Source organism: Anabas testudineus, chromosome 21 (genome assembly GCF_900324465.2).
Source record: "Anabas testudineus chromosome 21, fAnaTes1.2, whole genome shotgun sequence".
Classification (NCBI taxonomy): Eukaryota; Metazoa; Chordata; class Actinopteri; order Anabantiformes; family Anabantidae; genus Anabas; species Anabas testudineus.
Genome location: NC_046629.1, coordinates 3,234,568 through 3,262,227, shown reverse-complemented (window position 1 = coordinate 3,262,227; position 27,660 = coordinate 3,234,568). Strand labels below are relative to the sequence as shown.

Genomic DNA, 27,660 nt, shown 5'->3' with positions numbered 1-27,660 from the left:
GTGGTGAAACACAAGACTGTGGGCACCAATTAGAGAGAGGAAAAGGGGGAGAGAGTGAGATGGAGAGAGGACGAGTGGAAGGGGTGGACTACCGCACATAAAGTGACTGATTGTTTGGTTACTGAATCTCCACTCTGTCCTTCCTTTCTTGACATTTTTCTCGCCACACATATGAGAGATGGTGCCAGGAACGGCTCAGAGCAGCGGGTACACAGGCCCGAGTGTCCCTCCACGCCACATCCTCATAACGTCTGTCCGCCGTCCTCCTGCCAGACTGTCCACTGCTCCTCTCTTTAGTCATTTTTTTTAACCTCGCAGTCTTTGCGAGGTTTTGAGAGGACAGACAGAAGGAGGGAAGCTAGAGTACATCACATCCACAACATAACAGTGTATTTGTGAACAGTAAGTGCTAGATAGGACTGGTAGTGATTCTGGTGATGGTGAGGTGATGGCGGGATGTCAGGTGGTTGTTTCCTTTTTCTGCAATGAGATGAAGCTTGTAGACGAACAGCAAGTGTCGTCTGTCCACAGCATTAGCAACATCAGTGAGTGTCCTGAGGATTTGTAGGATTGTAGAGGTCTCAGAAGGCCCCAGGATCCAGTCAATAAATGTCACTCAGCGGGTTAAGTTCGCCCCAGCATTTTGAGAGTGTGTCCTATGTGACTGTGCTCAGACTTTAGACAGGAGGAGTATGGACCATTCTGAAGTCCTTGGAGTGTCTATTCTGGCGATTGGCTGATTGGGAGAAAGTTCTGGAGATGTTGTTTGTGTCTGTCTGTAGGTTGGAGACATGAGCAGCAATAGTCTTACCTGCTAATGAAAGTCTGGAGTGAATTATCTTCTGGGAAAACCTTCTTTCACAGTTACACAACCACTCCTGTGTCACAGAGCACTTCTTTTGCTGAGGTAATTTCAGAGTCTGTCTGGTTGTTTCAGCAATGTACAGTATTTCAGCGTAATGGTTAGTTAATCTGTGCCTATGTCGACATTTATGTCTCATGTTTCTGTGCAGTCATTTTCCATCAATTCATTTCCAGTTCCTTAAGTCTTTATGGTAGATCCTTTCTTTTTCTTGTTTTCTTGCCCTCTGTCTTTTTCTTTGTCCCCTTCTCTCTGTTTATCAGTCTCTACCTCTGGTAGTCAGCCTGCTCTCTAGGACTGGATGAGGAGCTCCCGGAGGCCATGTTGCCACCAGACCTCCCGTGCCCCTTGTCTTTACCCTCCTCATGAGCCGCGTTGGTTCCTGACGACTGGCTACAGTTGGAGCTGGAGGAGGTTGGAGGTCCCCCTGTGCTCCCACCATTTCCCTCTGTGGACTGGTAGATCTCCTCAGCTCCGTCCTCACTGGACTCTGGGTCCTCTGAGCCTGAAAGTAACTCTTCTTCTCTGTATTCGCTGACGTCCACACCTCCGCTGGCAGCAGCCCCCTCGCCAAGCTCCTTGAGGCGACCGTGGTGCTTGACATGGTAGCGCTGGTTCTGGAAGAACTTGATTATGGTGTGTTTGGGCAGGTCAAGCTGTGCCGACAGGGTGTGGATGGCCTCCTGGTCTGGGTACAGGCCAACATCCTGGATGAAGCTCTGCAGGATACCCAAGGCCTCTAAGGAAATCTACAATGCACACAGCAGGAATTTAGGAAGGTTGGATGGATTAATTAATAATTGCTAAACAGGTCCTGATTTCAAAAAGTCAGTCTGAGAAAATGCAGCAGTCTCTACCTTAGTGCGTGACCGTGGCTTCTTGTTGCTCCCAGTACTGCCCACGGTGCCAGGTGGACATCCGCCTGCAGCTCCTCCTCCCACATTCTGTGACCCCTCCTCATTCACTGGGACAGATAGTGGTTCTTCACGCATTGGAGACAGCCGGTGCTCTTTCATTGGGGCCGGGGGTGGCCTGTGAAGTGCCTGATGAGGAAGACAAAAGAGCTGATTAATGGGGCAAAGTGACCCCTGATCAAAGCTGCAGCCAGTCCCAAACTTGTTATTTCCTGTCATTTTATTAAGCCCCATGTCATTTTAACATCTAGAAGCACATGTTTGGCAAAATATACATGCTCCATAGTAAGTCTTTTTTTATACAAAGTTAAATATTATGTAGGTATAATCTGTAGTAACCTTTTCTGTGATGCAACACATTACAAAACCACTAGTAACCTGTCCCCCCTCCCCAGCTCACAGTAGCCAGGGCTGCAGGGTGAATAGAGGGTGAGAACAAGTGTTTCACAGCTCACAGACTGTCATGGTCTATTAACTAGCTCTAAGGCTGGCATTCACTCTGCTATGTGTCCAGTATACCTTTGACCTAATGTGTGTAAGATTAGCTCTAGTAAAACGCCAACCACCTGTCTGCCAGGAAGTCTCTTATTTACAAACTTATAACATCTCATCACTATTTAACCAGACCTACTCAATATATCAGAGAGTCAGAGCAAGGGGGGAGGGAGAGGGCAAAGAAATGGAATAATTTGGGATTAGTACTTAAATCAAGTTCGGACCAGTCATTGTGGTAGTTTGAAACTGAGATGGGAAACAACGCCAAGTATGGAGAAAATCCTGCCAAAGCTCAGGAACATGTTTATGTAAATTCAACAGTACAACAAACATCCACGAGGCAGTTAGAAAGAGAAATATAATAGAGGAGAATAAATCTAATTCAGAAGATTAGACAATACAAAGTTACAGTACAGTTAAAGCACGAAGGTGAAAAAAATAATATAAACAGTAGCAGAAAGGTTTTGATTTAAGAGAGATCTTGAGTATATAAATCTGCCACAAATGTCTTCCACATAGTTATGGTCCTTTAATTTAAGTCACAAAACTGTATACAAACAATATCAAGTAATAAAGTTATATCCATGGGACTTCAGTCACTTCATAAGACAACAATGTACATTTGAGTGTCATCTGCATAGTAAGTATTTTGAGTTAGTGGGAGCTTGTTCATTTACAATAGAAATGGTGGCGACTAGTCGTATTGTTTGGCTAAAAAATTGACAAGAAAAACCTGTCACCACTGAATGTAATCACTTAGTATTTTTTAACAAAATTATAACCATGTATATAGTTTATATATATAGTTTTAGTACATGGTTTGTATACCGCCTGAAGGGGAGGAAAGGCTGAGAAACCTAAGGCTGGAAAGGATATCTAGATTCCTATGACACTGAATAATCGTTGATTAGACTTCACATAACAGTTTGGAGGAAGGAACTGTGTTGAGCAGAAGGATTTATACACATTATTTTTTAAAACTACAGGGAAGAAAGGCGAGAAGAGATGTAAAGAGAGCTGGACGGGAAAAGAGATATTATTAGTAGACTGAATGAGGGTTGGTGCAGAAATGTTTGCTATTCTGATGGGTGGAAACCTCAGTGACAGAGAGGGATCCTCTGGCTTTCAGGACCAGCATGAGGGCTATTTAACAACAGTGAGGAGGGCAGGATGGAGTGTTGGGAGGGAAAGCTGGGACTTTGGTTGTTTGTTAGAAGGTAGTGGCTGTTGTGAGAGCATTGTGGTCGTGTCCCGCCCGGTTGCTTTAAGAGCAGGGAGGGGCCTCCCCACTGGAATGCCCAGCTATAAATCTGTGGCGCATTAAAATTAAAGGACCCACATAAAGATAATAGTCATTCGCTTTTCTCTCCCTCTCTTCAATAATAACAGGGTATTACTTAAATAATATTGAGGGCAGGCCAGACCATGAAATTGCTCCTATTTTATTTGCAGGGGCTTTATTTTCAGGGGGGTGACCAATTTACAGGAATTCAGTAGGATTTTTTTATTTCTTTTTTTTATTTTTATTTTTTTCTTTGTCATTTTTTCCCTCTCTCTCCTCCAAATCGTATGCTTCTTTCATGCAAAGTAACAGTTTTAGATATTGAGAAAAGGCTGTAAGAATGCTGGAAAACCAGACTGAGGAAAAAAAAGATGTCTGTCCCTGCTTTAATAAGGACCACACAGCCACAAACATCCCTCATACAAACTTACTTAAACACTTGATAACTAAAGTGAGGGTAAATCATGCAGGGGATTGTGAAACCTGGTCTCACCCACCTCTACCCCTCCCACCCCCGTTCCCAGACCTTCATCATTTCTACTTTTATTTGGGTCGACAGCAAGGACTCTTGGATCAATTGCCACACACACATGCATTCATCGATGGCGAGGCCTGGTCTCCCTCATGCACTAATGATGATGTTAGAGAGCAGAGCCAAACACACAGGGTTGTTTGGCTGCTTCCAAGTTTATCTATGAAGACTCTTCGACTCTCTTCTTCGTTCCTTCCTCTTTTTTTCTGTGTTCACACTGTTTTTCCCCCTTCATTGTAATTTCCTCTTTTTCTGCTGCCTTCCTAGACTTTCTATTTCCTCCTCCTCCCTCTCTACTCAGGTCTAATGCATCAGGACACTAATGAAGTGGGCCTCTGCCAAGCCAACATGACTCCATGTCCAAATGAGCCCCAAACTGGTGGATGCCAGTCGTCCCCTCCCCCACAAATCTCTCTACCTCCCTTCTTCCCCGCCATTCCACCTCACTACTATTCCTCCTCTTTCTTTATTGTTTATATAGCGAGTCTTCTACACCTCCTATGTCTCTTTGCCTCTCAGACCTCCACCCATCAGTCTGTGACGTTTTGTGAATCAGAAGACGTTTGAGAGAGTCTCAGACAGTTGGGGGTACTTCTTACAGACATGGCATTTTTATTTTAAATTCTTCTGGGAAATCACATTTTAATGTGATGCATATATTTGCACTTTATAACAATAATAATGGAACTTTTATTTCTTTATTTGCTAGTACTGCTTGCATTTTTTTCTCCTTTGGAAACAACTCGCAGTAATCAGTCATGGCAATGCCTGCAGAAAAAGACACTGAGTGTGTGGGAGCAAAAGTCCAGGTGAATATGATTAAACTGATCTTCTTTTTCAGTAAATATAATTAAAAACACTGAGCCTTAGTCATATGTCACATAGAGTAGACGTACGCCTCAAGACACTTAGTCAAAGTAAATAAAAAAATTACCCAAAATAACAGTTTTCTGATCTTCTCCAGGTCACTGTCTTTTTCAGTCACAGAATGATTCATGTGTTTTCTGACCTGTCATCTTATGTGGCTGAGGTTTGGTTACGTCGATGAACTTGGTTAAGGTTAGGGAAAGATCGTGGTTTGGGTTAAAAACCACTTGGTTAAGGACAGGAAAGATCTAAAAATGACTGTAGTACTTGGTTAATGTTGGGAAAGGTTATGGTTAAAAGAAAGTGCTGCCTGTCCACTAGTGTGAAAGTAACTGAACACATTTACTCAAGTAAATATAATAATAACTGTACTGAAGTCAGTTTATTAATGTTTGATATGTGTGTCAGAGGTGAATGTTGTTTTGTAATTACTCTATTCTTTTTATTATATATATATCAAATATGAATTAATTTATAAAATCCATTTTTTTAGTTTCTTTATCAAAAGGTGACGGGGCGCCCTTGACAACAGATTTTGTGGGTTTTTTTCTTCTTCCTGTTCACATGAATCATTTTACAACGACTCTATCTTGTGACCTAACTTAAAGGCTGGGAACCACTGGACTACACTGAACATGTATATTTATTAAAACGTGCTCCTTGTTGCGCTGCCTTTGCTTAGAGAATCATCTTAAATCACACTCTCACAAGACGTTCTTCTCTCCCTTATATGAATCTAATAGTTTGTGTAAAGTAACCACACGCTTTTAACTCGATTTTTCTTTTTTTACTCCTCTGTATTTATTTTTGGACAGTAGTTGTTATTTTGCTGTTAAAGACATAACTTACAAAACATGCTGAGCTTATGCCTTAAACTGTGCTATAGTAAATGCAATGGTTGAAATGCTGCTTAAAAAGGAAAGTTTAATGAAACATTAGGTTTTATCAACACCCACAGTGTTTTTCTGCATAATGAAGACACCTTTAACACTTCACTACACATCTCTGAATGTAAGAATATAGTAAAAATACTAGTACTTTTACCAAAGCAAACTAACCAAATACTTCTTTCACCGCTGCTCTTTAACTAGATTTAAACAGATATTCTGTCCAACACTTCAGAAACAGAAACTTTGTGTTCAGTGTAATGCAGCTTCTGAAAAAGTAAAGTATCTCATATAAATAGACCCTCAGATTCTAGTTGACCATTCTCACCTCCCTCCCTCCCCCCTCCACTTTTACTTCTCTCACCTCTGACCATTTTCCTTCTTTGGAAGAGACTCCAAGTCACGTCAGAGCAACACAATACAGCCCCACTTTCCCAAAACCACAAGCGCTGGAGCCCTGCAGCCAGATGCGCTCTTCTCATGGCATGATTCAGTATTCCTGAAAAACGTCTCTCTGTCTCACTCTTTCCTTCTCTCTCTTCCTTCCTCCCCTCCCTACCACCTCTCTCTCTCTGGCAATGCTGTAAGTGCACTGCAGTAAAGTGAAAAAGTTTACTTTTGAACGTAAATCAAGGCAAATTACGGCACAGAACTATGAAAGAATTATAGAACATGAAATATTAATCTTCTCCTTAATGAGCTCTGGTCCTCCAGGGCCCCTAACTCTCTCTCCCTTTCTCTCTGTGTATGTGTTTTGGTGAGGGGAGGGGCTGGTGTGTGACCACCAGAGACACCATTAACACAGAGATAAATATGTAATGAAGGAAAAATCACTTTTCTGTTAGTTTTGTGCATGACTTCACCTTTTCCCGTTAATCAGCGTGTTTTTTATTTTCTCTTTCTCGTCCTGTCTGTCTCTTGTTCCCTCGCTCTAAGTGTGTGTGGTTGCGATTCATAGATTCAGGCTGAGGGAGTAGATGAGTCACTGCTGCACATTGCATATTTTTAAAGTAATGTTTGATGAAATCTGTATACACGTAATGTTATTGAGGATAACTGGGAGTGTAGCTGAGTGTGCGTTCGAGTGGTCATACATGTGCATGTGCAGATACACACACACAGTCGCTCTGTTCATTTAAACTGTGTGTGGTATTCATTCCATTTATCTGCAATTAAACAATTAACTTAATTGTGGTTTGCCAAAGAGCCCAAACTCCACCCAGCAACAGTGAATAAGAGGCCACCAGGATGCACTAAGAGAGGGAGAGAGGGTTGGAGGGAGGCAGCAGCTTCCTCTGACAGCGATGAATGAAGACAACAAACAAATGTCTGACAGTCGTTCTCCTCATATAATGAAACCTTCAGTGTAGTTTGGTAGCAACAGCAGAAAATGATCAAGAAGTGTCACAAGGTTCATAACTGGGTCTGATTATGATCTGTTACTTCTATATCCCATTATTGTTTCTTTACAAGCAGATTATGTCGTTTTAATAATGATTAGTAGTTGTTTGCAGATGTTTGTGAAGAAAATGTAATAAAAGTTTTATTAAGATGAAATGTGTCTTCGTATATCTAGAAGAGATATAACTGTTGAAAAACACTGTTTATTAACAAACACTAATATTCAGCCACTTACACACACTATAGTGTGTTGTAAACTATTCAACTGATTATTTCCATCACAGTTAGCTTTGTGGTTAGTTTCCTGTTTGTAAAGTTTGCAGCTGCTCTGTAAACAAACAAACAAACAACCAAAATAATCTTATTGTGTGTCCAAACTTTACATTTGTTCAGGATCAGCCTGAGCCACGGTGTACACCACTGATCACTGCATCAACTCAGAGATGGAGGAAAAAAAGAGAGAGGAGAAAAAAACTGCTAACAACTTTAGCATTGTAGCTAATGTGTCTCAGGTCTTTTAAATATCACAAAGTGTGAGACCTGTGGCTTCCTGCATAGGTTTTCATGTGGAGGCTGCACCGTGACACTGATCATCAGCCCTATTGGTTAATCTCCAGAAAGGTGGAGACGAGTTGTTGTCATTTGGCAGCGAGCCGCTTCATGTGTGACGCCAATAAAGCACCTTCAGGCTGAAGGGAGACACAAGGAGAGCGAGGGAAGGGTGCAGCGGTTGTTACTTCTTGTTCTAGTCCACCACTCCTGGGGTCCCAGCCACAGTGAGCGGTCACACACACACACACACACACACACACACACACACACACACACCCCTAGACTTGCAGCAAAAATCAATTTAGCAAAAACAATAAAGAAATTATTTATAATGGCAGAGTCTGCCAAATTAGCTGTGGGACGCACTTAACTGCTGAAGCCGTATGAATAAGAAGCTGTGGAGCGAGAACCAGGACCCTGTCAGTCATGAAGAAATGTGATGCTGCTGAGGTTACAGACATGAACACAAACACACTCACAGAGCACCTGCAGACTTAGTCGACCCAATCAGAGGTCTCCCAGAGCCTCCAACATGCAGACGTGTCTCACGCTACTGTACATAGGGTCCAGACCAAACACACATTTATTCAGTGTACGGCTGTGACTCAGAGGGCAAGTCCACATTCATTTTTTATGTGTATTCTGTGGTTAGTTGTTACCGTTTTAAAGACCCCCTCATTGTCCAAAGACAAAGGAGCGCTCACATTACCAGCTATCAGTGTGACGTTTTGTGTATGTGTGGCAGATGGGACACATGTGTGGTCTGTGGTGGCAGGCTGGCTGGAGCCTGAGGTTGGTGGAGGCTTCATCTGGGACAGTGGGGGGGGGGCACACGAACGCGCACACCTCATCTCCCATTAATAAATCACCAGTGTTTTCACCACAGTTCATCTCCCTGTGTGGGTGGTGGGGGGTGGCAACATGGGCGTTATGAGGGTGGGTTTATTTTTAGCCTTTGCTCCGAGTGTGAGAGGGGCAGAGGAATGTGTTAATGGTGCCACCACAGCTTCCTCTCCATCTTCCCATCAGAGAGTGGAGGTGGGTGGAGCTGCAAAACAACCCCTACGATTCACATTGAGATATGAAGTGGGACGTTTTAACCTATGCATGTGTTTGATTTTTGGTATATTCTATATGTGGCACATGATAGCTTTGTGTTTTCGGGGGAGGCAGGAGGTTAAGAGAGAAGCTCGGCCATGAAGATCTGAGCTCAGACCTGACATGCTCCTGACTGTTTCTCAAAGCAATATGTTTTGTGTTTTTCTGAATTTCAGCATTGTTTTGGAAAATACATTAACATGTACTTGTCGTGCAGGTGATGAGGACGTTATTATCCATCTCGAATCTGTTTTCATTTTGTTTTTTAAAGAGGCACTTCACCTATTTTGTCCCAGTGACATCATCTGGAGGAGTTTCTCGGTTCAGATTATGTCGCCTGGCTGCTCAAGCTACAGAGGTTTCAGTTTCGATCAACCTGCTCCTCCAGATGACTTCTGTTGTACTGAACAACTCCTGCAGGAGTGTCTGTGGCGAGAACTTGGGCAGATGATTTGATGGTGATTAACTGTACTGGACCTACAGATCAGACTCAAAGTCATCTGAATTAAGTACACGCACTACAGATCCGTTATTATGGTTCATAGACTTCAGCCACGGACTGTGACTTATTTATTTACAGTGATGCTTTATTCTATTTATTTATTTATTACTTATTCTGTGACATTTCCTGTAAAGAACAATGTAATTAGGCACAAATCAGAGATAGAATCTGTAAATAAAGCAGAATTAGTTATTTCAATTATTTCCAAATGCCAATCTGCCCAAGCGGAACCGTGGGACTTTAGTCGGAGCAGACGAGAAGAGCTGAACCTGGAAAATGCCAAATCTGTGTCTACAAAGGGTTCAGCATAAATGAAGACTAAAGTTTCCAGTAATAACTGAATGAAGAATAAATATTTACTGGGGTTTAAACTGAGAAATTTCTTTCATGGAAATTCTGCTGAAAGTAAATAATAAACACAACACATCTAATTTAACTCATAATTTTGCCTCTGTTTTCCCTTTAATCAGCCCCAAACTACGATGAATGGGATAATGAACGTTTAATGAAAGCAACCTGTAAAATAAAGCATTACTGGATTTGCAGCCTACTACACTGAACTGTACGTTGATTTTTATTTGTCCAGTTTAAATTAGGAGGTTGTGTGTGTATTAAGTTTCTTCTAATAAAAGCTGAAGAGAAATTTAACCTGTTAACCATCCGGTGAACTGGACGTATGGAGGAATGTTTAAATAATATACCAGTTACTGTAAGGAACAGTTTGTACACTAATAAGAAGACAGTTAATGAAGAGACTAACACATCCGTGTGGTTTCCTGCATCGATCTCAGCCCTTCTTCAGCCTCTGCCTCCCTCCCTCCTCAAAAAACTAATGGGGCATTTCCTCCAGTGCCACACCACCCAGCAACACTGTTTACACTTGGTTCCACTTGGGGCACGCAGAGACACACAAACACATGTGCACACACAACGAGATCAAACAACACTGTACATACTTAATGTGGAATAAATCTAATGAGTAAATAATAATGACAGGTGTGGTCTCCGAGGGTGGAGGCGTTCAGTTTGGCTCTTCTTTGATAGCGACAGTGGATTTACACGACAGTTGGATGTGTGTGTGTGTGTGTGTGTGTGTGTGTGTGTATACATGTACTGTTATTATATTAAACCTATTTATACCAAAACCTAACATATGATTATATTTAGACACAGTGGACACGTTTAGGTTAAATTAAGATGCCAACAAACATGTTTCCAATCGAGATACATCATTCATATGAGCAGGAGAAAAATCGGATAATGTACTACTGTCACAATACAAAGAAGGAAATAGTATTTACTATATATAATATATTTAATTACTTCATTACAGTACAATTTCTGCATTTATTGTTGTAAAGTAGCCTAAATAATCAGGAATGAGTGAACTCTGAAATGAGCTGCGTAACTGTTTATTACTGTTTTATACCTGTATTTATATAATTGTATGTGTCACTTTTATAAATGTATATGATGTATTTTACAGTTTAAATTTAATTGAATTTGAGCTAATTACGAACTGTTATTTTGAACTAATGACTATTTGTGTGTTAAACTGCTGATTAATTTCTCGTTTGATTGGTTTGTAAAAAATTCTGACAAATGTGTGAAAGCGTCTGTAAACTTGTGAAGTGAAGCCTCAAAATACTTTTTTTTTGTTCAAACAACTGATCAAATGTCAAACAAAAATTTGGGAAGCTGGGAAAATGATTTACTGTTGGATACTTTACTTTCCAAACTAATACAGAGAAACTTTAACTCATTAAGTAACTAGTAAATCAAGCTGTCGAGTATTTGCAGTTTTGCAGTATAATGCAGGTTTATACTTGTAAATAAATGTACTTCAATCTACTCCACCATCGTATTTTTAGTTGTAACCGATGCTGAAATGGAGTTTTAACATTCATGTCTGCTTCTTACCTGTGGGTCTTGTGGCAGGTGGAGGACGGTGTGCAGCCGCTCAGTGTGATGGTGTCTGGACTCTTCCTCATATGCCAGGTCTCTGTCGGCCTGCGGAAGGGTCAGAAACCTCCGGATGGTGCACAGGTTCTCCCACAGAGTGCGGTTCTCTGGGCTGGGGTTCTCTTTCCACCGAAGCAGCTCACACAGCCAACCCTGGAGGAGACATGGTGAGGTTAGATGTCCATCACTCAGGAAATATTTATTTATTTATCTGCTATCTAAGAGTTAGATTAAAAGTTTGATACTGCTGCCAAGTTCTTCATGGTAAAGTTAGCTTAGGATAAAAACTGGAAACAGCCTTAAAGTTCTCCTAAAGTAATGAATGGTGCATCTGTAATCTGGAAAAACAATTTTAAAAAATATAACTGATTGTTCCAGGATTATTTGTTATATCTACAAATAGAGGCTAATGTAAGAATCAACACCTTTCATTTGTAGTATAGAGGGACACAGGAGGAGTAAGATGTGAAAAGATAAATGTAAGTGTTGAAAGAGACACAATAAAAGCAGAAAAAGTTGGGGATGTGTGAGGTTGTGTGGAGTAAATGCAGGACAGGAAGATGGGGGCAGGAAAGATGGAGAAGATTCAATTATATCTGCTAGACTGGTTCAGTTTGTGACACCAGCTGTTGTGTTCAACCAGCCACCTCGGGCAGCATGCACCGCTAATAGCCTGATCATCTCTCTCTTCCTCGTTCTCTGTCCTTGTGGCCAGCTGCAGCAGATGGGTGCACTGAGCCGTGACCCTCAGCTACCCCCCAGGCTCACCAAACTGTGGGCCTCGCGCTATGCGTGCACGTTAGGATGCACATACTGTATACATGACGCACAAATACCTGGTGAACAAGCGTGTGTATTCTCCCTGCAGAAGCTTCCTCCTTCACCTGGTGCTAACACACTGGAAGGCGGTGGCGATTCTGGGGGGGCCACGTGTTCTTTTTATTTGTTGAATTCATTTGAAGCTGAGTTAGCTGCAGCACCTCATGCTTGCAACCATGTGCTAGTATATTTTGCTTCGCCAGTTCTGGACTGAATTAAGCAGCCTAATGACCGCATTTTATTTAGCTCCAGATCTGGGGCTGTGGTTTTGTGCATGCTGGCTCATCAGCGTTACTAACGGGACACATGGAGCAGAGATATTATTACATGTAATATTATCTTATGATATTTTGTCTCTTGAGTTGTTTTTTTCAAGTAGGAAATGAGGTTCACATATTTTATGATGTTATTTAAAAAGAGGATAAATTGTCTAGTAAATCTGTTTTATTTAATTGATCAGATCAACGAATCACCCCTGTGATAAAACTGTGGTGGATTGTAAAGGAGCCTGATTTGGTGATGAGTTTACTAATTGATTATATTACTGTGTATTCAGTTAATGCTCAGTATTCGTTTTGTAAATGTTTCCACTCTATCTTGATATTTTCTTGCTTCTTTTCTCCTCACCTGGCTCTTGTTGGCGGCCACCTTTGCGAACAGAGCTTGGGACACCTTCGCCCTCTTCATCTCCTGCTGGATTTCGTCGTAGATGCCTGACGTAATGTTGACCAGCGACTCCAGCTTCAGTGGGAGGTCGGGGGCCGGGCCGGACGGCTTGGGCTGGCAGAGCGGAGCAACACGTGACGCAAAACACAGTGAGTACAAATGAAATGGACACTGAATGGATGTTCTAAGAGATTTAACCACAAAAGCAAATCTGGTGTTTACATATAAGTAAAGGTTATCAGCTGATGATCAGGCCGAGAACAGACATGCAGAGTTTCGCTGTATGAGTATCAGCTGCACATCTGCAGTGCACGTCTCCACATGAATTCTGTTTACAGATCAAAGTCATTAAGTCCTTCTCTTTTGTCTTTCTTTGTTGTTTCTGTTTGAATGAACATGTATTGGCTCTCAAAAAGCTTGTATACACAGTGTTTGAAGTCGTCCACAAGACATGTACAGACCAGCTAGCTTGCATTCCCTCAGTGTAAACGATGCTGAGATAATTTTACATAGACATAATAAGAATAACACACACATTCATCCACAGCCATGAATGGGCATTTGCCCTGACATCAGAGACAATGTCTTATCACAGTCGCTGCTAAATTGTTATGTGCACATGGAAAGAAATCTCCAAATACTGTATAGTGTCCTTCATGTTTACAGCAGGCTCCTATCATAGCTTTGAAGCTCTCTGTCCATTATAAATGGAATTTGTTTAAGATAAAAACTTCCAGCATCGGCTTAAAGACATGACGTGCTGCACGTCTGCTTTGTGAGGGCGAGTTCAAGACTGGAGATAACTCACAGAGTTGGAGATCTTAGTCTTGTTCTTCCAGATGGAGGCCCAGGTGTCAGGGGTCATCTGATCATCCAGGCTCCTCTCCCACACTTTCTATGCACACACACACACACACACACGACACACGACCTGTTACAATCAAATATTTATGTCACGCCGTCGTCATGAAGATCTCTACTACTACCACCACTACGCTGCTCACTAACCTGTGAGAGGCGTGGAGCACTGGGGTTGGAGGAGTTCGAAGCAGGAAGTCCGACCGAGGGGTTCATGGTGCGTTCGCGCTCCTCCTGGTAGATTCGGTCTCTCTCGCTTTCGGGGAGGTTGAGAAAGTTCTGCATTGCTTTCAGATTCACCAGCAGGGACTGTGAAGCTGTGCGAGGATCCTCCTCCTTCCTCAGGATCTCTGACAACAAGCCCTGACCGACACAAACACACACGGTTCCACTTTTAACTTTGCAAAATAAATACTGTATGTTACTGTAGCACATCTCTAAACTCAGTTACTAATACACAGACACATGTTTTTATGTTGTCTACTGGGATGACTGAGCAAACAAACCATTTCTTACATAGATTTCATTTCATTTTGACTTTCACCATAGTTTTCAGTCCCTTTAATTACAGTAAATACAAATAGTTGGTACTATTCTGCAAAAGTACTAAAGCAAAAGTATGTGCAACTGGTGTAATCAGAAAAATATACTCTAAAAGTAAAAGCACTCAAAGCAGAAACGTTAACCATGCGACTGTTTCATTATTTTGAGTAAATAATTTATTTTTGTTTCATCATTCAAGTAAATAATTTAACAATCAAACTTTCACTTATTTTTACTCATGTACAGAAATAATTAAAATGACTTTTTAAATTAAACTTTTTGTTTAAACTGAAAATGAGGAACCTTAACCTTGCAGTATTAGTATTTGGATTAGATACTCATTTATACACAGGAATACGCATTTGCAGGACTAATTAAAACACACCTGGCCTCTGTACCAGTAGGTCCACGAGCAACCTCCCATTACATTGGTCTAATGGGGCGTGTAGGAACCAGTTTAGCGCAGACTGACTGCATCAGGTGTTTGTGCTGCTGTGAGAGCAGAGATCTAGACTCAATGACCCAGCGAGCTACCCCGCCACGCTTCCGCTAATCCCACTGAAAATACCACAAGGTGGGCGACCACGAAATGAGCCAAAAAGGCCTGTGTGAAAACCTACAGTCTACCAGTGACGTCAGTCGCTGTCTACTTCATTTTCTGTACTTGCACCTTATGTAGTGTCGACGACAGCTATGATCAATTTAGTGTGAGAAAATCAAACTCCATCTCAGCTCCTTGTTTCTGCTATCTGAAGCTTTCCTTTCCTGCTGCTCCTCTCCCTCTGATCGTTTAACAACCACACTTTCCCTCCGTCTCCTAACCATCTGGACCACAGTCTGACCTGTTTTCCTACCTGTGTGCGGTTGAAAGCCACACGGGCGAACACGGCCTGGGAGACACTAGCTCTCTTCAGCTCGTCTCTGACCTGCTGGTAGATTTCAGAGGAGACCTCTGCAGCCGAGGGGTTGCTTCCAGGGTGGTCACCGCCGGCTTTGGATGAACCCCGAGGGATGGGCGGATGGTTGAGGAACTGCTGGTTGATTGCCTGGGGGTGCTGATGGGCCAGCAGGCGGCTAACAGCTAGCTGCTGGTTGATGAGGTGGGCCATGGCGAGCTGTTGACGGACCAGCTGTGGGGAGAGTTGGGGGGAGAGCAGCCCACCTGGCCCCAGCAGGGGCTGCAGGGCACCAGGCGGAGGAGGAGGGGGCGGCGGAGGCACCTGTCCCGTACGCAGAGGAGGGCTGTGGTGGAGGGGGCCGTGTGGTGAGGGCTGTTGTTGGGGAGGTGGAGGCTGCTGGGGTGTCTGGGGAGGCGCCTGTGGGTCTCCAGATCCAGCCTTGAGGAGGGGACTGCCGGCTCCCATGTGAGTGAGCTGGGCCAAGCCGGCCAGGTGAGGAGGGGGTCTCTGGCCCAGTACACAGAAGTCAGCCATATTGTCTCTCTCTACTGGAGAGGACAAGAGACAGGAAACAGTATTCAGATCCATTCAGCATCCACAGAAGTCAACATACAGATAAAATACTTCATCATTGGTTAAAGTACTTCACTGAGAATCGCCCTTAAGTGGAACGTCTTGTTTTGCAGATATGGCCTTTGGACATAAAACTATATCTGACATTTTTAGTTTAATGATAATGCGTCAGTGTGTAAACATCACTTTACTGTTGTGGCTGCTCGAGATCAAGCTCAGTATTTAAACCACTGGACTAACTACAGTATTTTAGTCCAGTGGTTCTGGCGAGCCCCACACAAGATACAGGATATAACCATGAGAAAATGATTGAAGTGTTTTCATATTTGTTTCATCTTTACGTTGGCACAGCGTCAAAAAGAATTTATAGATCTCTTACTTTTGATATCAGCAGGATCTCGTCCAGACCACATCTTTTCCAGGTAATCTACTGCTCAATAGAAGAAATGTAGAAAGTCAGTCAGGTGGGACGGTCCTGATGTTGTTAATGAACACACAACCAAATAGTTGACAAATTAAAGAACAGAATTAACTCTAAAGCTCAACTTTTGAGCCAACGTGGACGAGAGGTGTTGAGAAAAAACTGGAAGTTTAAACATTAACAACTTAAACATTACAGCTGAGCAAACTCCATCAATCCAAGCTCATATTATGATTCAAATATCCAGACCTGCTACTAAATGGACCTTGAGGTGCGATTGTTTTGTTGATTGCTCTTCCCAAGGTCAAAAACATTAAAGCTAATGACTGAAATAGATTTATATGACACTGAGAGCAGCACTCCACACCTATTCCTCTATCTGGAGCTTCTAGCTACTGTATGATTGACAGATATTGCAACCAATCAGAGATCAGGGAGCTCAGTGTGTGTGTGTGTGTGTGTGTGTGTGTGTGTGTGTGTGTGTGTGTGTTGACATCTGGAACAGAGCAGTGTGCGTTTCCTTCTGCCAGCTGAAAAGCAGAACTAATGGTTGAAATGCGGGTGTTGGGTTACGTTTCTCCCTCTTTGTTCAGACTGAACAGGAGGTTTTTGTGGACCAGGATGGGCAGATAGTTCGATAACAGCGACAGAACCACGCTGCTGAAGATCTGACTGTATCTAAATGGAATCATCATAAACCTGCCTACTAAAGCCGATACTGCAGCCAACAGTGGTCCCAGAAACCGTGTTTAGGTTAACATGGTTAACCGGAGTCCTGTTATACAGTAGATAAAGTCAGCGCCGGTTTGGATTTATAGTTCCTGCTGCTGAACGCTCCTCTGCAGCACTAGAGCCGTCAACGCTTGAGTTATATTTCCCACAGTTAACTCTGTTTACATTGTTGTATTTGCTTTATGATACAGAGCAATAGTGGGCACATAAAGTATTTGCAGCTTTACGTTTATTCCACTACAGTAAGAGAGAGAGGGGGGGATCCGGCCGGGCAGTTTACTGTGGAGACGCCTTTGCTAAATGTGTAACTGAGAAAACAGCAGCGACTCACAATGACTAGGCACAGTGACAGTGATCACTATGTGCTCCTGTATCTTCACAGCAGCTGCAGCCAAAGTGTCGTGATGTCTTTTACACATAAAAGTCTGTTTGCAGGTGTTTGGAAGTGCTGCTGCATATGTGGAAAAAGTTGTGTTAAGCCTGTTGAGTCTCCAGAGGGAGCTGTGTGAAGTCTGATAAACCGCCTCAAATTTGATCAGTGAGCATCTGTTGGCTCTGAAGAGCACAGGTTGGATCGGTTAGAAAGGTGGAGGCTTATCAGAGCCCTGCAGCCTATACAAGTAACTGTCTGCTGTCATGTTGCATCGTGGGTAATGTAGGCAACAGCTTTACCAAGGAAAACATGATGGAATACGTAGATGTTTCTGCTCTTTTTAAGAGTCAACAGTTATCCGACGGTCCTGCTCACCTTTGATTTTCTTATACTTTTTGTACCAGCGACCAAACTCCTGGCATTTGGCTGTGGAGACGTTGGCATAGTAGGAGCTGTTCACTATGGAGGAAATCATGCTCTGAGAGAGAGAAAGGGAGAGGGCACGATAATTAATAACCAACATAATATGAAATGCTTTCACGCAACAACCACATGGCATGCTCACGTAAACACACACACACACACACACACACAATAGAAATAGACAAACATTAATCATGATTGGAAGCCACCCATGGAAACTCGAGCCAGCGCAGTGCAGAGGGGGAATCTCCAGCCACACACACATATGCTTGCAATTGATGCTGCGATCAACACCCCCTCCAGAGCTCCACTTAAACACAGTACACACACACACACACATAAATCTCACACACAAGTGATTGTGACACCAGGATAGAGTGCTAAACATGCAGCTGGGGAGTTAAACACGGCAGAAGAGACAGCTCTTAATTTTGTGGGGTGGAGTTTGTTTAAAATGTAGCAATAATCAGTACAATGTCTGTGGGATCACTTCTAAATTTATTATTGCCCAAATGTGTCTCATGAGGACCGACTTCAGGACAGCGTGAACGTCTAGCTAGTGAGAAAAAGCTGCTAAAAGCTGATTCGTAAGTAGCTCTTGGATGAGGACCATCTGATTTTGATGCTGAGGGGATGTGTGTTGTTGTTACCTGTGACAGAGGACACTCTTTGGCCAGAGTGCTTTGGTTCATTTCCTTCAGCAGCTCTTTGAGCGCGTTCCTGACGGTCGCGTGGTTCCACTGCTCGCAGGGCAGGTCCTCCAGCTTTGAAAAACTACAACACACCAGAACCACACACAGGATGGATTACCAACCGAGAATATCGGCTGTATTGCATCCTCGCCCACAGCACACTGGACCGATAGCTAAGTCAACTAGGTTCATATTTAGACATACAACAGTACCATGTCATGGTGAAGTAACCTCTAGTAGTCATAGTAATTGAAGTTTAGTTATAGTAAAGTTAGGTTATGTAGTTATAGAGTGGGAAACACAGCTTTGGGATGAGGGTGGATGGATGGGTCAGAAAACCAGGACTCTCCCCACAAGAGACCGACGAATGAATCCAGTGTGAAACGTTGTGTTTTTCAATCCACGACCTTTCCACAACCTAAACCATGTGTTTATTATTGTAAGCGTGATGGGACATTATGGAAGTACTTATTTTAACCCAAACCACAATCTTTTTACTAAACCTAACCAAGTTGTCTTTGTGCCTCAACGTAACCAAACCGGCGTGGTCCCATAATCGTAACCGAGTGTTTATGATTGTTTCCATGATGACGAGGGTCCGGTACGCTCCTAAGGGTTGTGTGTGTTGATTGGAACAAACAAGCTTCGGTATATGATTGTTTAGGTTGGAGGACTCGGTGTTACAGAGATGAGAGTGGCATCCATCCTCTTACCTAACTCTTAAAAAGTGAATATACACAGTTCCCTAAAATGGACCCTATAACCCTAAATTAACCTCTAACCACACTGGCTGTTTAAACATCCTGTATATACCTATCTTTGTGCAATCTTCCTGCTTTTATTTAATTTTAACCTCAAATAAATAATTTCGACACTGAACCCAACGTGTGCCAGAGATCCTTGGTCGCCATGGATACGCACACAAACATGTAAACAAACCTGGCTGGTATGTGCCAAGACAATAACAACAAGAACCCTCTCATCTGGAGTTTATCTGTTTTATCTGTCCATCAGGATCCTGCTTCACTTATTCTCCTGGCACACGGCCGCTCCCTGATGGAGGCGGATCACAGATAAATCCCCACGGGGTTGTTTAACTGGAGCTTCAGTGTTTCAGCATTGCTGCTTTCAAATTTGTTAGATGTGATAAATTCTTGAGCCGCAAACAGCGGCAGTGACATCAGCCACCCGCCGGACCAAGTGTCTGATTCAGCGCAGCCACACACAGCGTAGGGGCTAAAAGCTGTGATATGATCTACAGACAGGAAACACGTCGCTTTTGAAACTGACCTTTGTAGCTGGATGCGTAGCGTGACCATGTGGTAGACCTCCATCAGCATGTCGGCCACGGTAGCTTCTGGAGCGTCAGTCAGAAAGTGGATGGGCAGAGGGTTCCACCTCCCCACCTTGATGATGCCTGGACACAGACATGAAGCATTTTTATTTGTGTTCACATTAAAACCTCAGTAAGATAGATAAAGAAACTGTGTTACTACATTTACAATATTTACTCAAATATCACATTTTCATGTGTTTAAGATATTTTCTTTAGAAATTATACTTGTGTGCAGCTTAAAATAGGAACAGCTCTGTGTGTGTGTGTGCAGCAAGCTCATTGTAAATATCATTATAAATACTACTAGGTTGATCTATTGTAACACAGGAGCTGATATTTGTCGGCAGAAATATTTGTGTTAAAAAACATTTGTAGATATTAAAAAGTGGTTCCTGGAGACAAAGTTGGCATTTTGTATTACACGAACTGTGAACTACACATTAATTACATGTTCTTTTTAGGTAGTAGTTATTTGCCTTTTCCACTTTTTTCTATGCTTTTGAGTGTTTGTGCTTATTTGCAGTAACTTTATCTCAAGTCATGGGGATGTTTCAAGGTGCAGGAAGAACACGATAAAGATAAAAAAGATAAGAGTTGCTTCGACTTCACTATTTTTCGGCACACGTTGTTACAGCGGTTTCTACATTGTTATATGTAGAATATTCTCTCTTTCGTGTCCTCAGGTATTCTCTTTAATTTGCTGCTTTGAGACTTTTTTTAAATTTTGGATTTGACAGAACAGGCCCTTTTGTGACTAATTATCAAACCCCATCAACACTTATTACAGTAAGTGGTGTTCATCAGTCTGAAACAAGCCATTTACATGATGTTTGTGCAGTTAAGAGGGTTCAGTTCACTCTTGGATCCTCTCTCACAAACAAGAATCACAGCGAACAATCAGAAAAACTTTAAAAGACAAGTTTACAAAAATGTTCTTGCATGAGGCCAAATGTCTGAGTTACTCAGAAAACCAGCTGACCACACTGTGAGACTATTTATTACAAGACTGAGGGAACACAGGAGATCGTGAACTCCTCTGTAAGTGGTTCATGTGGTGGATGAATTCAGCTTTTGTTTGTGTGTTTGTGCATTAATAGTAGATGTGTGTATTCCTGCACTCCTCCGTCTAGTGGACACATCTCTTGATTTAGGAATAAGGATATAAAAAGCATGCAGGCATGAGACATAATACACACAATCACATGTACATTTCACCTGCTTGATCAGCCACAACACACTTGCAAAGGTTTTTTCTTGAGGACTGGCTGGAGCTGTGAAAACTAAACAAAGCTAATCGCATTACTGTCCTCGAAATGAGATCCAGACGGGTCCTGAGACTCTCTTTCTGTCCCCTGTGCTCTCCCCTTCTTTTTTTTCCTCCGTTCCTCAGATTTCTCCCCCCACTGCTCTGATCTCTCGTTCCCCTTTCTTTCTTTCTCCCACTGTGTTTACAGCTCAGTTGTATCTTTGATTCCAGTCGGGCTGTGTTCTTAATTACTTGGTCGTACAGAGAGACCATCATTTAGTCCCCAATGAACAGAATGGACTGAGCTCCTCAGGGCAGGGAAGAACCCCAGAGGAACCTAAGACCACCATGGAGAACCCAAACAGAACCAGCTATGGCTATGTTATAGCAGCTTTAGTTAATGGATCACATGAACATGTTCTTTTACATCATGGAAGACTATTTTTTTTAATGTGCACTATTTGTAACATCACATTAATGTAGTAAAAATAATCCACATTTCATAAATTCACACAATGTTGAAAACATTTCAGATATTTAACGTATAAAAAAGTTTGATTTCGCATGTTCTCATGTAACAGATCAGGGGAAATTAGGTTAAAGGACTTGTTAAAGGACTTTTTGGTTTTCTCTCTGGTTGCTATGTGTTCTGTGGTTTTTACATGTGAAATAAAATCTTCCACTTGTGGCAACGTGAATTTCACACATGAAAGAGTTTAATAGTTGTGTTTTTTTTTTTTTATCTAAGGAAAGATACAGAGAAATCCATTTTAAAGAAATGGAATAAAATACTCAGATTGTTTTATGACAGAAAAGAAAACACTGAGCCCATCCTCCTCTCATCCTTGTTCTATTGTTGTCCTTATTTCTCTCCCTCTCTCTCTCTCTCACACACACACACACACCGCGAACATCTGAAAATAAGCCATAACAATTCCACTAATGCTAAGTTGGGTGGAAGCAAACGCGTGAATAAGCAGACAAACACAAACTCACACAGGACACATGACAGCACACAGAGAAGTGGACACGTACATGTACCGGCTTGCATGCACACACTCACGCTCGCAGTGTGATGGTAGATGCATTAATAATTGATCCATCATTTTTGGTCTGCTCTTCAATGGGCTCTGCTTCTTGTCCACATTTAAAAGTAGAAATCATTGTTCCCATTTTCACATTAAAATTCCACCTCCCAGAGACACGCTTTTATGTGGCCGGCTGGTGGCTTGGCTCATGTCTGAGTGTGCCCATCCACACAAACGCAAATCCGTTCCCAAACACACACTGATGTCTCAAACTCGGGCCTGCACGCGTGGACGCCTGCATGCACACGCTCACAAATACACATGTACACACAGTAATCCCATTGTCCCATGCTAGAATAAGCCCTAATGGTCACAGCAGCCTGCACACGCATGCAGGGCTTCTTCCAAAATGTTTCCAGGTTCCACCCCTGGCACACACTGAGGGAAACCCCACACGCCTGACTCGCCCCTATCGTCCGCCAGTGAACCCTGAAGAACTACACTTGATGAAACTCAGCCCTGCTGCGATGAGACAGGGCTCCTCTCCACTCAAATGCTTCTGAAATACCCGACTGAAGCAGCAAGGCAGCAGTGAGTTTAGGTTTATGAAAGGTTTCCTGTAAACGTGTGTTAATCAGGGTTTTACTGAATAGTAATAAACATTATTCCAGGTATATGAATTATGTTAATATCAACATTCAGTTGATGTTGCTGGTGACTTCCCAACATCTATAACTGCATCCAAACTGCTGAGATCTGGAAAGATGCTGACGTCACGTTAACACATATGCCGTGTTTTGGATGTAGTAATAAAACTAAACAATAAATTACAGCAATCCAATGTAAATGTAGAAATCTTAACAAAACAGCTGACGTAGCCTGAATTAACGTCCCCATCAAGCCCTAGACCTGAATTTTAATAAACCACAACTAGATAAAGAGTTATGATGGGAACACACACTGTGTTCTGCCAGAAGCAAATCTACAATAGTTCACGGCCGTTCTAACCTCAGATGTCCAGTAAATTGCTGACATGTCCTGCAGCACTGACCCTTTGTGGCCTGTTAGACGTGGCACTGCAACAATGCTCCCTCTCTCTCACTGACCACTGTTAACTGTTCACTCACTAAAGCCATAAAGTACAGGTCTGCTCCCATCCATTCTATAAAAGCCTTCAGACCCTTATAATTGAAATAAACAATATCTCCCAGTTAATTACTGGGCTAAGCTAATTAAAGAAAGGCCGTGGTCCTCGGCGGGGACTTTAAATACACCGCTGGGACACAAGAATGCAGGACACAATTCAAACAGGGAGAAAATAGCTGGGACTCTGTGTAATTTTGGTTGTGCACCGCAGAGGAAAAAATGTATAATTTAAGCCAGAAATTATTCATTTAACATAAATGCTTGTTTTAAAAAACAAAAAGTATTCATTTGAGAGGAGCTGGAGGAGGCGTGTGTGTGTGTGTGAGTGAGTGTGTGTTTGTCTGTGATACTGCACAATCTCCTGCGCTGAGTGTGAGAATATCCTGTGCATTTTAGTGTGTGCAGATGCATCGCTGCATGGGTTAAACCGAGTTTACAAGCGTGTGTCTGTAAGCGAACAGGGTCTGAATAAAGTCTCAGAGTTGTGTTTGTGTCGAGTCACGACGTCCCGTTTAGTTTCGCCTTTGAAGCCCCTGCTGTGGCGTTGATGTGGACAGGAGGCCAGTGTGGCTCGCTGTTCTTCAAACACACTGATGAGACGGAGAGAGAGAGAGAGAGAGAGAGAGAGAGAGAGAGAGAGACCTCCCTCATACTTGGCCAAAACATTTGAGGCTGAAAGTGCTACTAATGGCATTCATCTGCAAACCATAGCTAACACTTGCCATACAATGTAGTAGGCTATTTTAGGCCCTCACTGAGTAATGTGTGTAGTTTATTCTTCTGACTCTCTTTAAAAGGCTGTCAAGTGCCGTTCTGAATTTTACAAGCTAAAGGAAAATAAAGAAAACAGCTCACGAGAAAGAGTGAATAAAAAGAAAGAGCGTGTTTGTATAAGAGAGATTATTAAAGAGAGAAAACGATCGTTCGCACTAGAGATGGAAATAAAAGATCAACCAGCTAACTTTGTTCTTCGGGTGTTTTTTTAATGTGAATGATTTTGTATCTGATTTAGTGCTTTTTCTATTTTTAGTTTCTCTATCCTGAGCTTTTCAGCTCCTCTACTAATAAGTAAAAACCAATGATAGGCATGTCAACGTCTTACTCATCGACCTGAACGAGCTGAGAACAGAGACGTGAATTAACAAAGAGCCTTTTCTGCAACCTCGTCGTCAATCTGTTGGAAAGACTGCAGCTCAAAATGCTCAGAAGATATGAATATTAAAAAATCTGGTCAACATTTAGACTAAACTGATTTAAAAACTAGGTTTTGATCTAAACTAATGCACATTTACTTCTAGTTTTACTTTAAGGTCTAAGAACAAAATGGAATAATGGAACAAATATATTCATAATAACAATGTGTAACTAACAGAACCACAACAAAAAATAGCTAATATACATAAGGAGTTGGTAGAGACCAAAATCAGAGCTAAAAGACAATAAATATTAGACTGAAGTTTGAAACGTGGACATAAACGTGATCTTACTACTAAAAATGTTCAGTAACATGTGGATGTTTTAATATTAATAACTTTATTAATCCGCTTGCTGAAATTCTTTGTGGACAGGTTTCCCCCTTGAGGCGCAGAGGGTTCGGGGTTCAGTGTCTTGTCTGCCCACTGCCCAACCAACTGATCCACATTCAGCCCAATAAGCAACTATTTGCTAACACACCCACCTTATAAACCTTAAATTCAATTATATGTCAGTGTTTACTGCTGTTGTGACTGTCGAGTTCGGATATTTTCTCTTTTCTACATGAAGAGATGGAAACGTTTGATTTAAGATGTAGCTGTGCAGCACGGACGCTGCTCGACGTGAGTCATTCCAGCCCAAACGAAGCAGACGCGATGCAGTAAAGGGAAAACCTCTGGCTGTGTGTTCGTAAGATTGTTGGAACATACAGAGAGACAAATGTGGACTTCTGTACATAAGAGCCGTGTCTGCACACTCGTAGGTCTGCAGACCTAATTCAAATGGGATCTGACTGCAGTGAGATTTCAAACAGATGGGATTCTACCACCATTTTCAGTCTATTGCAATAGCCATGTTGCTCAGTGTCGCTCTGTTGTGACCATTTTATATTGATGTGAGGCAACCTCCCCAGATGGAATATTCTGCATACTTGAGAAAAGACAGCCGTAAATGACACTGTCCTGTTGCAGATGATTTCCATGTGTGCAACAATAAATTACAGAGTTTTTCTTTTCCTCTGCTTCATAAACATTCTCACACATACTGTACGCTACACACACACACACACACACACTGTGTATTTTTGTCTTGCTGAGACATTCCTGTCCAGCTCTTTGTTGTGTCTTTAATGACTTTTACAGGCTCTGTCTGTGTCTTAGTTGTGTTTTTGAAGCATTCTTGCTCTTATTGCCACTGTTGGAGCAGTGTCTGCTCTAAATAGACGACCTCACAACCAGTTCTCTTCTCAGGCCTCTGATTAGAGGGAGAGTCTCTGTCTCCAACGTCGTTCTTGTCTTGACCCCTGAGCTGCAGGGTATTTTATTCTGAATCGATCGAACTGACACTTGGTGGTTGGAAAACTGTGACTTTTAATAACGGCCTTGATGAAGCTCTTGTCGTACTAACAACAGTTTGACCTCAGATATTTAGCTTTTTTAACTGTAATATAGAAAAACAATTGAACTGTTACTGTGCATTTCTCTGCCAACGGTTTCGAATTGTAGGACTAAGTTTTATTAATATTGGCACCACTGTAGATGAATCCACTACTGTGACATACAGTGGCTTTCAGCTGGTGCCTCTGTTTTGTTTCTTACTCATTTAAACCACTGAAAACATAGAACTTCTCTCAGTTGAGGGCTTCTTTTCTCTGATGAAATACCTGCCACACATACTGTGGATTGAATCTGTGCTCATGAACTTGATGTATGCTAAACTCTGCAGATTTCTTCTTAGGTAAGCACAAAAACAAATCCAATAGGTCATTAATCCTACAAGACTGTGTCCAAGTACAGATTTGAGGAACAGACAGTTTGGATTTTTGCAGAGTTAAATGAGAATATCACCACTCTCATGTGTTTAATGTGTAGCTGGAAGCTGCATCTGGCTAACTTAGTGAGATATCTGGAAAAATAACTAAAACTAAAAAATCATATGTTGTAGTTTTTACAATTCTGCAATTATACAAATTAATTTAAGCTAATTTGTGTTAATAATAAACTCTAATTGGTGGTACCCTCATTAGCTTCATATTCATTCTATTCTCTTTATTTAAATGAGCATATTGCTCCAAATCCCCGGTTTTAAAGGCATAAAAACAATGTTCAGTTTGAGATACGGCAGTGAGGGTGTAGTAAAAGCCCGGTTAACGTTTACAGCATTTGTTTGATAAACCTAAAGTCCTGTAAAGAGCTGTGATCACGTCTTATTTTGTGAAAACGAATTCAAGTTTTAAAATCAGCGAGGAATAGGATGTGGCAGCAGTGACGTATCTCTCTGACTGACCGTGGGCTTGTGCGGCCGAGCTGTGGGAGTAGCCGAGGGCCAGCAGAGCCGTCTCCACCAGCTGAGAGAAGAGGATATCCTTCCTGACCAGGACAAACTCTGCGTGCTCCTCTCGTCCCTCACACCCGTCTGTCTGAATCCCTCCATCCGACTGCTCCACCACACAGAAGACTGGGATCATCAGACCTGTGGAGGCAGAAAACAACAGGAAGATTCTCTGAAAATCTGGATTTTATTGTCTGTGATCACAACCCGGTTTATTCCTCACAGACAACAAACATGTGGAGAGGATTTATTGTGGGTCAGGCTTGTGATCACTTCATCCTTTGTGTTTTACACTGTTGAATACGGCAACACCTGAAATTCTCAATACAATCAACCAAACATAAAACAAATTACACGCATTTCCAAATTGACTGTGACAGTTCTGTTTCCACTTTCCACATACATTTCCATGTTTGTTATCTAACGGCCTATTAGATAAACAGTCATAATAATGACTCCCCTAACAGATATGCAAAGTCTATGCAAATATAGGAGAGACAGCCACCGACAACTGCTGCTTTCATTAGAGTATTAATAACAGAACCGTAATAAAATTATAAACGGAGCACTTCAAATTGTTAATGCAGTTCTTGAATCTACACGATGCTGTGAGTGTAGTGATGCTAATTTAAGCCAGGTGAAAACCAGACCGGAGTCTCCAGGAAGGCGAACACACGTACAGAACAGGCACTGCAGCAAAAACCTTGACATGCTTTCAAACGTTTCGTGCGATTCTTTGAACCACATGTGGGGGTTTTAAATAATTATATGAACTATTAACAGAACAAATTCCAATAAGTCCAGATGACATGTGAAATGGTGAGTGTCCATGTTTAAACAGGCCGGGGCTTCACATGTCAGCACTTCCAGCCTTAACTTGCCCTTGAGATGTGCAGACACACAGAATAGCTCAACACTCTCATCATTGGACATCTTCATTTTTAAATTTGAACACTTCATGTACAGAAAACCTACCAACCTATCAACCAGCATCCTAAGAAGAACTGCAACAGTCAGGACCAATTA

The 27,660-nt window shown here is 42.1% G+C and overlaps 1 protein-coding gene across 3 annotated transcripts in view; it reads right to left on the bottom strand.

Annotated features, from left to right (window-relative positions):
* Window positions 1–490: 490 nt before the first annotated feature.
* The window catches only part of satb2 (SATB homeobox 2), a 39,794-nt gene continuing 12,624 nt past the window's right edge, over window positions 491–27,660 (bottom strand). The window contains exons 3-14 of one of the 3 annotated variants that reach the window (XM_026376265.1): window positions 26,590–26,775; window positions 19,644–19,770; window positions 18,312–18,435; window positions 17,614–17,716; window positions 16,092–16,142; window positions 15,095–15,687; window positions 13,848–14,060; window positions 13,648–13,734; window positions 12,801–12,953; window positions 11,313–11,507; window positions 1,720–1,926; window positions 491–1,611 (exon numbers count right to left, since the gene is read on the bottom strand). In XM_026376265.1, coding sequence (XP_026232050.1) covers window positions 1,129–1,611; window positions 1,720–1,926; window positions 11,313–11,507; window positions 12,801–12,953; window positions 13,648–13,734; window positions 13,848–14,060; window positions 15,095–15,687; window positions 16,092–16,142; window positions 17,614–17,716; window positions 18,312–18,435; window positions 19,644–19,770; window positions 26,590–26,775 — 2,522 coding nt within the window. In that variant the 3' untranslated portion in view covers window positions 491–1,128. The remainder of the gene's footprint in view (window positions 1,612–1,719; window positions 1,927–11,312; window positions 11,508–12,800; window positions 12,954–13,647; window positions 13,735–13,847; window positions 14,061–15,094; window positions 15,688–16,091; window positions 16,143–17,613; window positions 17,717–18,311; window positions 18,436–19,643; window positions 19,771–26,589; window positions 26,776–27,660) is intronic. The other 2 variants (XM_026376266.1, XM_026376267.1) reach the window with 2 other exon arrangements.